The sequence below is a fragment of the Tyto alba genome, unplaced genomic scaffold (genome assembly GCF_018691265.1).
Source record: "Tyto alba isolate M040663 unplaced genomic scaffold, T.alba_DEE_v4.0 Super-Scaffold_40, whole genome shotgun sequence".
In the NCBI taxonomy this organism is placed as follows: Eukaryota; Metazoa; Chordata; class Aves; order Strigiformes; family Tytonidae; genus Tyto; species Tyto alba.
In genome coordinates, this window is record NW_024881316.1 from 25,443,909 (window position 1) to 25,459,870 (window position 15,962).

The 15,962-nt window shown below is 33.8% G+C and overlaps 2 protein-coding genes across 6 annotated transcripts in view; one reads left to right on the plus strand and one right to left on the minus strand.

The window, feature by feature from the left end:
* ANGPT2 (angiopoietin 2) overlaps positions 1-3,244 on the plus strand; it is a 46,633-nt gene extending 43,389 nt beyond the window's left edge. For both annotated transcript variants that reach the window (XM_009970838.3, XM_033009905.2), the window contains one exon: positions 225-3,244. In XM_009970838.3, the coding sequence (XP_009969140.2) occupies positions 225-385 (161 nt within the window). In that variant the 3' untranslated portion in view covers positions 386-3,244. The remainder of the gene's footprint in view (positions 1-224) is intronic.
* MCPH1 (microcephalin 1) overlaps positions 1-15,962 on the minus strand; it is a 130,524-nt gene that overhangs the window by 77,803 nt on the left and 36,759 nt on the right. For all 4 annotated transcript variants that reach the window (XM_042803341.1, XM_042803338.1, XM_042803339.1 and 1 more), the window contains 3 exons: positions 15,382-15,419; positions 12,163-12,325; positions 4,823-4,900 (listed from right to left, as the gene is read on the minus strand). In XM_042803341.1, coding sequence (XP_042659275.1) covers positions 4,823-4,900; positions 12,163-12,325; positions 15,382-15,419 — 279 coding nt within the window. The remainder of the gene's footprint in view (positions 1-4,822; positions 4,901-12,162; positions 12,326-15,381; positions 15,420-15,962) is intronic.

A 15,962-nucleotide genomic window follows, 5' to 3' on the forward strand; every position in this document is an offset into this window, starting at 1 on the left:
CTTCTCAATTTTAAACTACAGTGTATTACACAAGCTTCAAGAACATGTAGTTAATACACAAATACATTTCTTTTCTGAGTTGGAGGCCAGTATTTTATACTGACAGTTCCAAATTGTAAGAATGAAAAACTGGGTTTAGATTCTTTCTCGTGTCAGGACAAGAAAATGTTCTTACATACTATTTTGAAAATTACCTCCGCTAATGTCTGTTTTCTGTCTTGCAGGATGGTGGTTTGATGCATGTGGTCCTTCTAACCTCAATGGAATGTATTACCCATTACGGCAGAACAACAACAAGTTCAATGGTATCAAGTGGTACTACTGGAAAGGCTCGGGATACTCTCTCAAAGCCACAACTATGATGATTCGACCAGCAGATTTCTAAGTGATTTTGCATTATGTGAATTACTTATTGTATAGTCTTCAAAGACTTCATTTGCCAAGCATATAAACACACATCTGCAACTTGTGTCATTTTCAAGCCCAGAAAATATGCGCTAGTGTTCTAAAGGGATCAATTCAGTACAATTCCTGAATTGCAATAGCCTTGATCAGCTAAAGCTCATATCATTCAACCATGCACAGTCTAAAGCATCAACGTGATGTAACAGTGATTCGGCCAAACAACTGAATAAAAGAACATCCAAGAAACTGTCAGACAACTTAAAGACTCTGTTTTACTGATCATTTATGTTATGTATGTGTTAGTAAATAACTGGAACTGTGAAAAATACCTAAAATAGTTTTAGAAATAGGCATTTTGCCTCATCACTGAACTTTAAACATTACTCTAATATAAAACACTTAACTAGATCTAGAACTATTTCTTTCTCTGTGTCATGTTTGCCTTTTATGTACATAAAGAATACTGTCTTGTAATTAGCTCAATACTATAGGTTGAGTACATTCTTCCCCCCCATAGTCTTCTAAACAACTTCATACACTTATTCAGGGATTTTTTTCCAGTATTCTGTAGTACATTATTTAACAGAGAACAAATAGCATTTAAGTACTTTGCATTTAGTGTACAAAAATCACCATTTCTTTCAGTTTGTACTTATTACATTCACTATCTTTAAGTTACATAAATCCCTGCAAATTACAATATAGTATGTATTTCTTTATATTTTTATGAAGATTGCACTTTTTTTTTTCATGTCATTTACCTGTAAAATAACTGATCAGTATTTTATAAACTGAGACAACGGCATTAACACCAGATGTCCGGTTGTCTATGACAATCAGTTATCACCTGGTGCTGTAGTACATCTATACTTTTTGTAAAATAACCTAACTGAAAAATATATGCATGTACTTTGATACAATTAAATTTATGCTTATGACTCAAGATACAAATTACTACATTTTAAAAATTGGGGGAAAAAAAAATAAAACTGAAAGTTATCTATGGTCATACTGCTGGGTTCTTTTCAGTAAGGTTAGGACTTCTCCCTAGGAATTCTCCATAGGTAAGTCCTCAGTGTATGCCACAATGTGAATAAATTACTGGGTGATTTTTGCTTTTTAACAAATTTTATTACTATATGGTTTAAAATTGTGTACTGAACACTGCAGTTCAGATTGAGAAGATATTTCTTGATAAATCACACAAAATACTTCTGTGGAGATTTTTCCCCCGATTAGGTTTTAATTCTCATGCTTACTCTTTGCCTTAAAGTAATATTTTTGTAAACTTTTAATTACAGCAGATGACTGAATTAGTTACAAGGTAAGAACATATCTGATACAAAACCAAAACAAAAACCCCAGGCACAACATATTTGGAGGCTTTATTAACAAAAAGGTATTGTATCTTAACAATAGTAAATGATTTTAAGAAAGAGAGAAGAGCAAACTCTTCATTTTATACTGACAGTCATTAAAGCTGCTGTCAGAGTACCCCACCACTATTCTTCACTAAAAATGTGTGTCAGCATTACTAACGGGTAGCAGAGACAAAAAATGCTTCTAATATTACTTCATGATCTGATTTGAAATAAACCTAGTGAATGTAAATTAACAGTCATAATCTGAAGAGTTGCATAAAATAATCTCAATGTATTTAAGATTAGTGTTTAGTATCTTGTTTCTCCGAGAGAACTTGTAAGGATATACATATCCCAAACTAAAAAAAAAAAAAAGAAAAAAAAAAAGAAAAAAAAACTTCACAAAATTACTTTCATTAATTTCTAAGAAATGTCTTAAAAAGCACGTCTAGCAGACAGTCGCCAAGCTAGTAAAGGAGCTAGACATACCAAGAAGCACACAGCTTAACAAGAGAGGCCAAGAAAGCTGGCCTTTTTCAGCCTGGAGAAGAGAAGAGGATGGGGAGACTTTACTGCTGTCTACCACCGCCTGATTGAGGACACAGGGAAGACAGAGCCAGACCCTTTTTGGAGGTGCACCACAGTGGGACAAAGGACAGGGACAAGAGGCACCAAACACAAGATGGAGTTGGGGAAATTGGATTTTCATTTAATTTATTAATTTATTACCACGAGGGTAGACTGGAAAAGTCCCTTGGAGCAGAGCACTGAGCTAGACAACCTTCAGAGGTCCCTTTTAATCTAAAATATTTTATTATTTGAAATATAATAGAAATGTATTTCCTGCTTCACTGCATTTAGCCAGACAACTAAAGAAAATATGCCCAATATCTGAGATAGTAATATCTGGCCCAGTAATGTAAAAAAAGAAAACAAAAAACAAAAACAACAACAGATTCTTAAAAAAAATTCTTAAAAACCACAATGGAATCTGGCACAGGATGAATGCTCAACCTGGCAAAGGAAAATAGTACTAATTGCTGGTTGACATTAACTCTCATTATTTTAGTAAGAAAACACTATATGACAAGAATAATTAAATTGCACGGCTACTGTTGATTTGCTGGAAAAAAGTCTTTACAGCGTGATTGAAGATATTGATGTAGACATTGAACAGAACAATAATTTAGTGACATTGTTAAGTTTTTTTGGAAAATGGAGTAATTTATCAACATCATGTAAAATTTTAGAGTGAATATGTTTTTAAATGACATTTTATCTAAATGAAATAGGATGGCTTAAACTGTAAGCACCAAAGTGAAATGAGAAGAGGACATTTTGGAAGGAATGTAGTAATAGGAAGAAGAAAGCTGCAACAACTGCTTTGGACTTGGTACAAACAGTTAAAACGTAACAGCAAGATAACCCCTTCTTTTAATTCCTTCCTGTAATCAAATAAACAGTATATAAAACTAGAATGCACTTCTATTTTCTCTAAATACATCTTAGGAAATGGAAAAAAATTCCTAGGAAGCAAAAATAATAAGAAAAGAAAGGGAATATAAACACCATTCATGCTCAAATAATAACAGTATCTTTTAAAATAAGATTATCTGTTACAGTAGGAAACCAGAATGACTCAAGAAGAGAATGATTGGAATGGTAATGGAAATATCACCTTGGACACTACTTTGTTCCTCTGCAAGAGGTACACACTACAAACAGAAGTGATTCAGGTTCTCAGCACAACCATAATCTCCCTCAGTTTTATCTTCTCACCATCTCTCAAGCCCTCCTTACTTCTGCTTCAGGAATAAAAACTGCAAACAGCATCTAAAAGACAATCCCAGCAGGAATCTCTTCCAAAGAATGCTATGTACCTTGTTACTGATAGCACACTTGGTTATTAAACAAGGTAGTCTGAGAAGAAACAGAAAACTCAAAGCAGCTTCATCTGAAGCACTGTGTTCTTTTTTTATATACATACAGAGAACGGGGAAAAAAACCCCATTCTTCTTACTTATTTTTCACATTAAGTTTTACCATTCTTAATGTATTTGCTATATAAAAAACTCTACTTCCTCCTTTTAGAAAAAATGCTACATTTTAATGGATGATTAATTTCTTTGGGTTTATTTCAGAATAACTGTTACAGTTTCCCTACACATAGTGAACATACAATTTATAATCATGAAATAAAATCTTAATCTTGAACTTGCAAATTCACATAAATTATAGAACTAGAATGTTAAAAATATGTTCTTAACAGTTAATAAAATTATAGCAAAAATAAAGTTCAAACCCCATTAAATGTTCTTTCTTCAAAGCCCATATGAAACTTTGAGAAATAAGCAGCAGATAATATATTCAACTAGCTGCTACTATACAAGAGAAATTGTGAAACCTTTTTTGGAAAAACTTACAAAGTGATTGACTAGTAACCTGCTAGAATTCTACCTGTTTTAAAACAAAAATAAAATTACTGTTTAATCAATTACAACTCATGGAGTACAGATATACTTGGGTCTGTACAGACATGCCATGCTTCCACATACATACTTTTGCACTAATTCACAATTCAGTACTTGAGAATGATCATTAATGGCAGAAAAAATACTTAATTTCACCTAATTAGTAGTTTTAGAAGCACAGAGTAATTTTCCATTGACAAAGTAATTTCTCTACTGAAAATACTGAGTCTGTGACCTGAATAATCTTTTTGTTAGGTGATAACATGCCTCGCCAGTTTACATACCAGCATAGATAGAAAGAAAATATAACACAAATAAATTAAAGGACATTTATACTTAAATAAGAAGCTAGCTTATATTCAGCTGTTAATTGGTGAATCAATTTTTTGCATTTTCCATGCATTTCTAAGTTTTTGCACGCACTTCAAGAAGTAGTGGATGGAGAAAGTAACTCCTTACAGTATTTCCTTTAAAAAAAATGTTTTTTCTGGTAGGCTTTCCTGTTCACAAGACCTATATAAAGGGCCAATCATTTTCCAGATAAACAAAAGAAAGTTCACAAGCTTAAAGGGCCATTAAACTTACAGGAGCTGCAGGGAAGCTGGATGCAAGCTCATATGGTTCCTCTGAGATCCAGTGGCCCAATTCCAAAGACGACAGAACCTAAAATAAATTAAGCAGTAAGTAGAACTCTTAAAATTTTTAAACTAGCAAACTCTGAGTGTGTAATTAGAAGTAACTGCAGTTGCAATAGTTGGTTTGATACTTCATTTACCTAAACCAAATGATTCACTGAAAAAGCAAGCAATCAGAAAGATACAAATTTTATAACTGAAACAAACCATTAAAATACCAAAGTCATATTTCTATGCATTGCTATGTTAAATTTTAAAACTTTGTGAGGATATTAGAAAAGTCAACTTTTTGCATCACGATACATAAAATTAGAGCAAAAATTATGTCACATGTCAGTTCTGTTCTCTTGGTTCAGTTATTCATTAAACTTCATGAGGTTCCTGTTGGTCCATTTCTCTAGCCTGTCAAGGTCTCTCTGAATGGGAACACCCAGCTGGAGTATCAAACACTCCTCACAGTTTTGTAACATCTACAAATTTAGTGAGGGTGCACTCTTCCCCATCATCCAGATTATAAATGAAGATGATAAACAATATTGGACCAGTATCAACCCCTACTACTGACTGGGATTATGCAACTACTGTATATAATTCACATTACATATATAAATCAGACTGCAAAGAAGGAAAGACTCCTCAGTATCCTCCTCTGTCAATGTCACACTCTAGAGCACTAAAAAAGGTTGCTAACAGTGAAATACTGACTGGAAAATAATGATCATTTGTGCTCACTCAATTGAGCTCTGAAACACTGGATCAATATGATCCTTGGAGACTAGCAATCCTAACAGTTTGGACTACTTTGACTTCTGTTCCCATCAGGGCCATCACAAAATGGTTAACAGAAAAAAACCTACTTGAAATAGTTATATTTTCAATTACTGAAATACATTATTTTTTATTTTGTGTGTGTGTGTGTAAAATTTTCCCAAAACTACTCCATCCTTCATTCTTCTTGGGTTGATTTTCTAAACAATTCTTAGAAACAATTTAGCATTGTGAGTTGCAGCTGGTAGACTATAGTAATAAAAGCCTCACAAGGAGTGTTCAAAGACTATCCCTGAAGTGATAAAAGTGTTGTCTTTATGCGAAAATGGAAAAAGACTAAAGTTCCTACCATAGCTCTGCCCTTGAGTTGTATGAGGGACTTTTTCCTACTAACGTCTAGATAGTCTAAATCCTGAAGCACACTCTGATGGAAGAGTTTATTTTCCTCATTGGCTTCAACAATGTGAGCTGTGCCATAAAGCTTCTCATATAAGTAAAAGACTGGTAAATTCTTTGCCAAGTTTGTCCACCGTCACACAATTCAACACCTTTCCCTGTTTGCACTTATTTGAGCTTTGCAACATCCTTCCTGTAGTTGCCATTTGGCATGCCTTAAATACGAGTCAAAAAAACCCCCATTGTTACCCACTAGTGAGAGACAGCACAACTCATATGTGGAACCTTAGAAACCACAGCAACTCCCCCAATACCCTACTGCTCCTACAGCAACAGGTAGTATTAAGTGAACAAGAAGTGTACATATACACCCAAAATGGGATATATGGAATTTATTAGTAAGTAAATCCCTGTGTATAGGACAGTTCTACCTCTGGCTGTCACAGTTTCCCTAAATAGTTCTCTAGCCATTTCAAATAGATGATGTCTGTTTCTTACTGTTAGCACAGCCATGCATCATTAAAGTGTTGTCATTATTCACCTTAAAACAAGCTGAATTTCATCAGTGCATGAAATTATTCCCATGCTTGATTCACAATTAAGTGAAATATTCTGTATTTTTTTATTCTTTTGGAAGATGCCATACAAATCCATATATTACTAGTTGTAATCCATATTGTACTAGTTGTAATTTAAATTACAAAATTTTACATCATAAAATATGGGAAGCAGTGCTATGAAAAGTTCCCCTTAGACAAAAATTGGCATAATAGATACCAAGCATCATAAAGTTATCCTTTACAATGTTACAGCTCACTAAACAAGATTCTAAGCTGAACAGACTGATTATAAACTAGTAATGCAAATCTTATAAAATGGCCTAATTGTATGTGGCAAAACAACTTTCTGTGAAGGGATTTTTTGCCCCAAATCTGTTGCTACAAGAAGCAAATTGCAAATTGAATTTAGAAAGTAATTTTGATATCAAAACCAAGTTCTATAGTCTTTAGTCCAAAGTAGCTTATGCTTGACGACTTTCCCTGGAACCAGCAACCTCTAAAATGAACTGCTACAAAAGCTGATGCCTTGTGAGATGTGGCAAGTGATATTTTACTTGTGAGGGCAGGTGTACGATTTTGCAGGCTATTGGAAGTGAACAGTGATCTTTTGTTGATAATGAAAAACAGCACATCTTCAATCTTGTTGAACTTTATTACAAAAATCCAAAGAATATTATGTTTAGTTTTAGAAAATGCACAACCAAATATTTGAAATTGCAACAGCTGTACAAAAAGAGAAAATAATTTTTACAGTCATTATATCATGCCAAACTTAAGAATGAGAGTTAAATACATTAATAAATCAAAGACCTTTACAAAAAATATTTAAAACCTAATAAAGTATTTCCATGTTTAGCCAAGAAAAGTATAGTAGCTTCTTAAAAACATACAGCTAAGACTGCAACTTAGGATTTTAAGTTATAAATTTTAAGGTGGTACATGTATATATTTTTTACAATTACTTTTTACAATTTCCAATAAGAATATTGAAATCTATTAGCTTTATACTTATAGCTGTATGTATTTATTGCAAATAAAAGAAACGTGTTAATCTAAGCCATTTATCTTTTAATCGCAGTATAAATCAACTTTAACTGAACCAAGAAAATCGTAAATTCTAATAAAATTCCTAGAGACATGCTGCATGAAAATAATTCATTTGTAAATAATCTTAAGCAGGAACAGATGTACCATGCTGTATGTGTACATCATGTCCTTATAGGACCAAAACGATGTTTGTACCAAAAGTAACTGGCAAACAACCCAAACAGATTAAAACATAAACCTAAAAGATTAGTTATGATTAAGTAATCCCATTTCATTTTCCAGGCCAATTTTACAGTAACAACCTCTATTAATCCTTGTAGTATTTATAGAATTTTGTTTAGAAATTAATTTTGTTTATCTTAACAAAAGATGGATTAATGCTTGACTATCATGGTTCTGGAAATGAGTACAAAGGCATCGTATCTACTTTCCTAGATAAAAGGAAAATTAGATACAGAGTTCATGAACAGGTCCTGCAGTAAATAATTTGGTCACCACTCAGTAAAACATTCAGTTTTCATGAACACAAAAGCAAGACTTCTCCATTCTAAGTCACTGGAAGTTTGCTTCTGACTTTGGCAGAGACAAATTTTCAACCAGTATATTCTCATAGCAACATTAAAAAAAAAATCATGTAGGACAAAAACAAGTTATGATTTGCAATATTATTCTTGAGTAAACTGCTTTTTCTTGTTAAGTCAGTAATATCTTCATATTCAACAGTTCCTTACAATGTGGAAAAAGAGAGAGAAAAGCTGAAATACTTCAGAATATGAAAGTTTCTATACAGAGATGAAAGAGCTATCTGGAAGTTTTCAAATGTGCAGTTACAAAAGATTTAGCTTGAAATGTAATGAAAAAGCAATACAGCATGGATCAGGCATGAATGCTGGATATGGAAGTATCAGAAGTTAGGAAAATACAGCTGATAACATTGAGATATTAAGAATGTATCAGATTCTGGTAGAATGCAGTCTTGGTGGTCATGGAGGACCCAAGAAAGGAGGAAATAGAGAGGGAAGAGGAGAGTAGGAAAAGCATACTTTTTCTGTGGACTTTTTACAACCTTAAATAATGTTTTAATTTGGCTTTGGGCTCTAGAAACAAGTTGATCAATCTTCTGTTACTTTATCCTCAAGTATGGACTATTTTATCTAATTCAGTAGCAGGCAACCTGTATGGCATGGAACTCCAAGTGCCCTGCAGGTTATACAGCTATAAGTCATCTCCTTGATGCAGTTTTCCTTTCAATATCCATATTAGCTATGTTCTTTTATTCGCACTATACAGGAAAATTTATGTCAAACATCAAGTTCTCAGGGGTCTGAAAACACAGTTTCTCTAGTCATGATTTCAGGCCTCTTACCCATCCAGCCAGCACACTGAATGATCATATGGTATTTGTACTTAAACAACTCATCTTGAAACATGCAAACGGAGTGCTATGAAGATTAAATATTTAATGGTAAATTTTATATTTCTCTAACATTCATGTTTAAAAGATCATTTTATGTTTTTTCTCAGAAGAAAAAAAAATACTGCAGTCTAAATTATCTCTCCATGTTACAAGTTAAAATACATAGGTAAATAATATTTCAGCTTCTTAAAATGTCGAGAAACATCTTCCAAAAGACAATCACCACTGTCTAAAATTAATACCTTGTTTAAAAGGTACTACTGATTTCTCCAGACTGATTGATTACTTTAACTATCCATTCTGACATATTTTACCAATTAGAGTAGTTATGGTAGGATTGACTACAGTATCGAAAGGCATTTATAGGATTCAGTATTGTAGCATTAATAAAAGGAAAAGATTATTTTGGTTAAATGAAATTCTCCTGATTAATTTTCTACAGAATTCCTCCTGATGGTTAAGTAAAGCTTCAGCTTTCTGTCTTATCTAATGAAAGTATTCATTTAATGAATTTGGGTAGGAAGACGGCAAACTTATGCCAGTGACACAATTAGAAATAAGACAATAATGCTGTAATGTGATAAGATCCATAGATTTAACCAGATTAATAAATATTTTTTTTAAAAGTTCAAAGCAATATTTTCTTTCAATGAAATAAATGAGTCAATTACTTGAGGGATTAGACATTTATAGACAAAGTTGCACCCAGCTAGCCTCAATGAAAGATTTAAGTACAGTTCTAAAAAAAATTAAAAACTGCAGTATTCATAGATAAGTAGATACTGTAAAACTGAACAAACTTGTGATTTGGAGAACTGAATTCTGAAGGTTTTCTCTAGTTCCTACTCATGCAGCTCTCATAGTAACTTTAGAACTTTTGTCTAAAGAGCAGCTCAATAAAATGAGTGAAGATAGCTTCAGCATTTCATCCAACAATGTTTATAAGGACAAATTAATCCTTGGAACAATTCCATTTAACTTATTGGCTTTAGATGAGGGATATAGATGATCCTGTGATGAGTCTAAATGGTAGACTGTGAGCAGGAGAAAATGTGGCATTGCTGTTACTCAATACTGGTCTATGAAGAGCATGTGTTGATGCTTTCACCATGCATTGGTTCTCAGAAGTGCAGTGCATAAAATGGGCAATGAAATTTCAGGACAGCAATTGCTAGAATACCTATTATCCAAATATTGCCTAATGTATAAAGATAGGAAACTATTTTACTGGATTTTTGTAGTACTTATGTACATCTTTAGCTGTCTTAGTAGTTATTTGATGCTATTTCTCAAGAAAATACACAGTTTTAATGTTTGACTACCCTGTTATGAGAAAGTAACTTACAACAAATATGTTGTTACTTGTTTAAAACTCCATACACAGCTAAGCCTGGGACACATGTTTCAATGTATCTCATACATAGTTGAGACTGCAATTGACCTGTGGAGACTGTCTTGTCCAAACCCACTGCTCAAATACCTTCCTCTTCATGTAGCCAAGGATGCTATTGGACTTTTTCTGCCAGAAAGGCACATTACTGGATAGTTAAGGTGACCAGATGCAAACCCCTTTACTCTAATCACCAAGAACTCCTGGAAATCCCAAAGTATACCATAGCAGCTTTTTCAGATAACTATGTATCACATAGGACAAACTTCACACTGGTGAGTGCTAAACATCTTGAAAACCAAAAGGCAACAGGAGTTTATTTTCTTTTCAGCCCAATATCTAAATTTTACAGTATTTATATGAAAAAGGAAATCAAGAAATTTATTCTACAGTCCTTTTCTGTATAAGATGAAGAGCTGTTTCCATATAAATTCCAACAGCTATGTTTTATAGCTCTGGAAATATACGGCAAGCTGAAAATCTGTCATCTGCAATGTCAGATTGTGTGGTTAATCTGTTTTAAAACAGTGAGCAATTGAGGTGGTTTAACCCTGGGTTGACAGGTAAGCTCCATACCTGGTCACTGTTCACTCCCAGCCCCAGCAGGATGGGGAAGAGAACTGGAAGGGTAAAAGCAAGAATAAAACGAACACCAAACAAAAAAACCCACCCAAAACCAAAAACCAACTTGTGGGTTAAGATGAAGACAGTTAATAAGTAAGGGGGAAAAAAGTTAAAAAACCACAAGTGATGTAAAAATAATCATTCCCACCAGCAGATCAATGCCCAGCCAGTCTACAAGCAATGGCTGCTTTGGAAAAACTCCTACCCAGTTTTATATCTGAGCGTGATGTCATACAGTATGGAAAAATCTCTTTGATTAGTTGGGGTCCACTGTCTCAGCTGAGTCCCCTCACAACTCCTTGTTTGCCCCCAGCCACTCGCTGGAGGGGGCAGCGTGAGAAACAGAGTACACCCTGACACTCTGTAAGCACTTCTCAGCAATAGGTAAAACATCGGTGTGTTAACAACACTGGTCTTGGTCATCAGTCTAAAACACTGCACCACACAGGCTTCAATGAAGAAAATTAAGTCCATACCACCCCGACCCACTACAGCAAGTTATGATTATCTTGTCTTTACAGCAACAGCCTGATAACTGTACATAGCAGTCTACATGAAATTTTGAGGATATACAGTGATTATTTGATGTGGATGCCTAGGAACCATTTCTGTAAGTTACAAAGTCTCCAAACTACTCATCTACAAACACTTTTCCTTAATTTGTTTCCTATTTTACAGTTTTTCCATTACATAGCAAAACATCTAATAATTCTCTTTCATTTTTACCAATGCTGAACAAAATACATGTTTCAGAACACAACAGAAATATATTAGATCAGTACATAAAAAATTCAAGTTACATGAGTTTCTCATCCGTGAGATTAGACTTCAGGCATTTCTAAAATGCAAACTGAGGTACAATTCAGTACTTCATCTAACCAAAGTATTCATGTAAGACACTAAGTCATGGTAACAGAGCTACACTCAGACAAATTTCCTCTAATTGATCTAACTCTGGGAAACCTTGAATATCTGAACATTGCGCCACTGTATATAGCACGGACACAAACACGGTTATATGGTTGGTATTTCATCTATACAAAATAAGTTTCATTTATTCCTTAGTAAAATTAAAAAATATTTCTTACCCATTCATAAGAAACAATCCAACACCCGCGAGCAATTCCCAGCATAACATTTAAGGTACGACGAGGATTCCCTGTAACTACATGACTTGTTGTTTCACATACATCATCTGAGAACAAAAAGTCTCCAAGTTTATTCACCACCTGAATTACTGTATCTTGCTTCCTAAAAAGAAGGAAAAAAAGACCCGTACAATGTTGAATGGATATGCAGAATTATAAAAGTATATACACACAACTCAAACTCACCTTATTTCTTTCCTCACTAATAATTTCTTATCCTTTTCTCACTGAGCTTCTACTCATTTGCTAGCCCTAAATTCCACAGAGTCCCAACAAACCCTTTTCTGTCATCACACAATGCAATCTACTTGCAAATCAAAGCTCTTTTCTCCCCCACATCTATCCTGTCTGTTTAAACAGAAGCTTTTGAGTCAGGAATTATCTAACATTGTTTGTGTACAACGCCTAGTGGAACAGAGCCTCATTCTTGGTTGCTTTTGTGGTACTATCAGAAAAGTATTACCAGGAAATGTAAACATTTAGACACAGCACTCTTAAGAGGTTTTCATTAGAAAGCACCAGATTTGCAGCATCTGAATAAATTGCTGTCTAAATTTAGAGAGAAGTCCTAAAGTTCTGTATTCCTACCTATAGGTATAGGAAGGAATACCTATACATCTGAGCCAATTTTTCAGTTAAAAATTCACTTATCCTTAAATACAATTAAAATTAAATATAAAATCCAGAATAGCCACATATAACTGGAATTCTAATTTGAGTTCTCTACATACCTATGCTGAGGCACATAAAATTGTGAAAAGAGTGAGATCTTGGTATCATTAGAGAAAAGCTGTTGCATGAGAACAATTTACTGTTCTTATTAATGATTATTTTTAAAAATAATTATTATAAATTATCATTAAAGATCTGTAAATTAAAGCCCAGTTCCAGTGCCCTCTCTGCTCCCCCCAGCTGACTTGGAAATGTCCATGGCATGCTACACAAGATAAAACAATTGAGCACAACCTTGAACACATCTATCACAGTGGTGATCCTCTCAGTTAAAAAATTTAAGTTAATCACTGACATAATGCAAGCACAGTCAGAACATCTCCAGAAGCCTCTGGGGTTACTTAATTCTCACTACATTTCACTCCAAAGAAAGTAATGCAGTTAAAACTCAAAAAATACCCCAGTTAAAACAAACACTACTTAGAGGAACTCTTAACAAAACTTCAAAAAATTCTTCACAGAGAATGCAGCAATCTTATTTTTAAGAAGTTTCAAATAAATAAATGAATAGTAAAAAGTGTAGCAAATTAACTTCATACTTAAGTCAAAAGGTGATATTGTATGTGGAGACACTGGAAAAAAAAAAAAAAAATCAAACCACTGACCCTTACTCCAGTGTGAATTCTGGCCTTGGCTACATGGCTTTGAATGCTACTAGAATATTTACTATTCCCTTTTGATTTTATGAATTTTAACTTGACATAGCCTACAAGCAAATGTTTTTGCAACACTGCAAACCACAGGAGATGGCCCTCCCTAGACTGCATGCTCAGGGGATGCATTTTCATGCCCTACCTGAATCTTTTTCTTAGTTCTTTCTTGTGTCTACACAAATTCCTTACAAGAGGAAAAAGTCCTCTCATACAAGAATTGAACCTAAGATATCTTATAAACTACAGTGAAAACTCACCAGTTTATACTTCAGTCAGCTGCAAAAACTGACATGCAAATTTACAGCAAAATTTCACTGAATCTGTGATTCAGGAAAAACACGTAGCTGCTGGCTGTGAATCAGTGAGCAGCATTTAAGATAATCTCAAAACCTGGTGCCATGAAACAACTGAACTCATGATCTTTAGAATTTAAATTCTAATGAACCACTTTTGAGGCTGTAGCTACTGGGTGGTAGAATTGGCTTTGGCCATTGGGCTGTACTTTGGAGGACTGTTTTCTGTTCTTTAATTCTTTCAGAAGCAGTCCCTTTACCTTCACCCATTTACAGGCTGATGAATGCCTACAACTGTAGACAGTCAAAGGCACAATCTTGATGAAGAAGTTCTGAAGAAAAGCAATTGTTAACACCAGACATTTTTATTTAATGAAATATTAATTGGCTAGTGGGAAAAAACAACATACAAGCAAGATAAAAGAAATAATATATTAATGACCTCTTTCAACAAAAGGACATTTTCCTTAGCTCTGACAGGATTTTTCCTCTTTTAGGCTGATCATAGCCTGTTTTCTGCTACTTCTATCTGCACTGTAGGTATTATCTTTACCTCCCACACAGTGATCCTGTATTTCATGACTTGCAAAGTGCATTTTATAGTCTTGTTGTTACTAACATCCAGTCACATTAAATGCAAAAAAGTATTAACTTCATTTTATGTTTCTGACATATATTAGTACACTTGTTAATAGCTATTGACAACCATTTATAAATAACTTCTAAGTGGATAGCCACTAAGTGCCATTTCTGAGTACTTATATCTGTGTAACTGTCAAGATTTAATTACTTCAAACCTGAAACAGATTTGTGGGTAGCAGAAATATCCTGACTTTTGAAAAAGAATTCAAAAAAACTGCAAGCAAGTTTAGTATAAAATATGAAATTGTGTTTTTGTTGGATGTTCTTTATGCTGTAAGACTTTTAAGAGAATGATAAGAGCATGCCAGAAAATTATTAACTCTCCCCCAAAGTATGCAGTGGCAGCTGCTTCTAATGTTTTGAAACTAAGTGGCTAAAAAGCCCACAACTGATATTTCTTCAGCAACTATTCATATGAAAGAAAACATTTTGAACTGATGTTTCACATTATGACATTTTAAATAGAAATAAAGAAAATGTATGGGAAAAAAGCTAAGTCTTGGTATGGTAGTCTGAACCATTTACTACATAAAATTCCTTTTTATGCTTCCTTCAGAAAAATTAAAAACTTACTTAAGACTTTAGTTTCATTGCTCTGAAGACCTGTTGAGCTCACCTATGGAACTACTTCAGCCTGCACCATAGCAACACAAACATACACAAACACTATAGATACCAATGACATATACATGTACGTATGTGTTTCTAGCTAGAATACAGAATGAAGTATTTTAGCATACGGCCCAAATATTAATTTAATTTTGTGTAAGCATAAAAAGATCATCAGCATTAAAGTTTAAACTGTGTGCTGACTAAAGAGTCAAAATGGTAATACTTACTCATAAGACATACTTGTCATAACCAGTGTTCTTGTTGGCTAGAGATGTGAGGAAGACAAGAGAACGACAAAAATCAGAAAAAAATTCCCCTTTGGAAAAAACCCTTAAATTAGAAACTGTTCTATTAAAAGGACATAATTATAGTATCACCTGGGGAAGAGGCTGTGCTAATTAACACATACACTTTGAGGACAAGGAAGGAAGGAAACCTCTTCATGATGTCTGGTATCAAAGCATCCAATATAGCCGAAGACTTGAATTTAAGTTTTCATTAGTAAAAACAAAAAGCAAAGGATTTACAGTCTGGGATGCCACAGAAAAAAAGGACAGTAACTGTCTTCTGTCTTTCCCTTCTGATCAGGTGGAAAGGAAAAGGCAGCTTACCTTCAACAAAAAAAGCCTGTAATTTAAAATTATTTCATTTTCTTCCAAAAGAATAGGCAGAAACTGGCTGAGATGCTGCAGAAACAATAGTATATTTATTGTAAAGTGTAATTTTAATAATTTTATTTTGTTAACATAGCTTTTGGGGTTTTTTTCCTGGCATAACTTCAATATTTTCAGTCCAGGTTTTAAAGTAA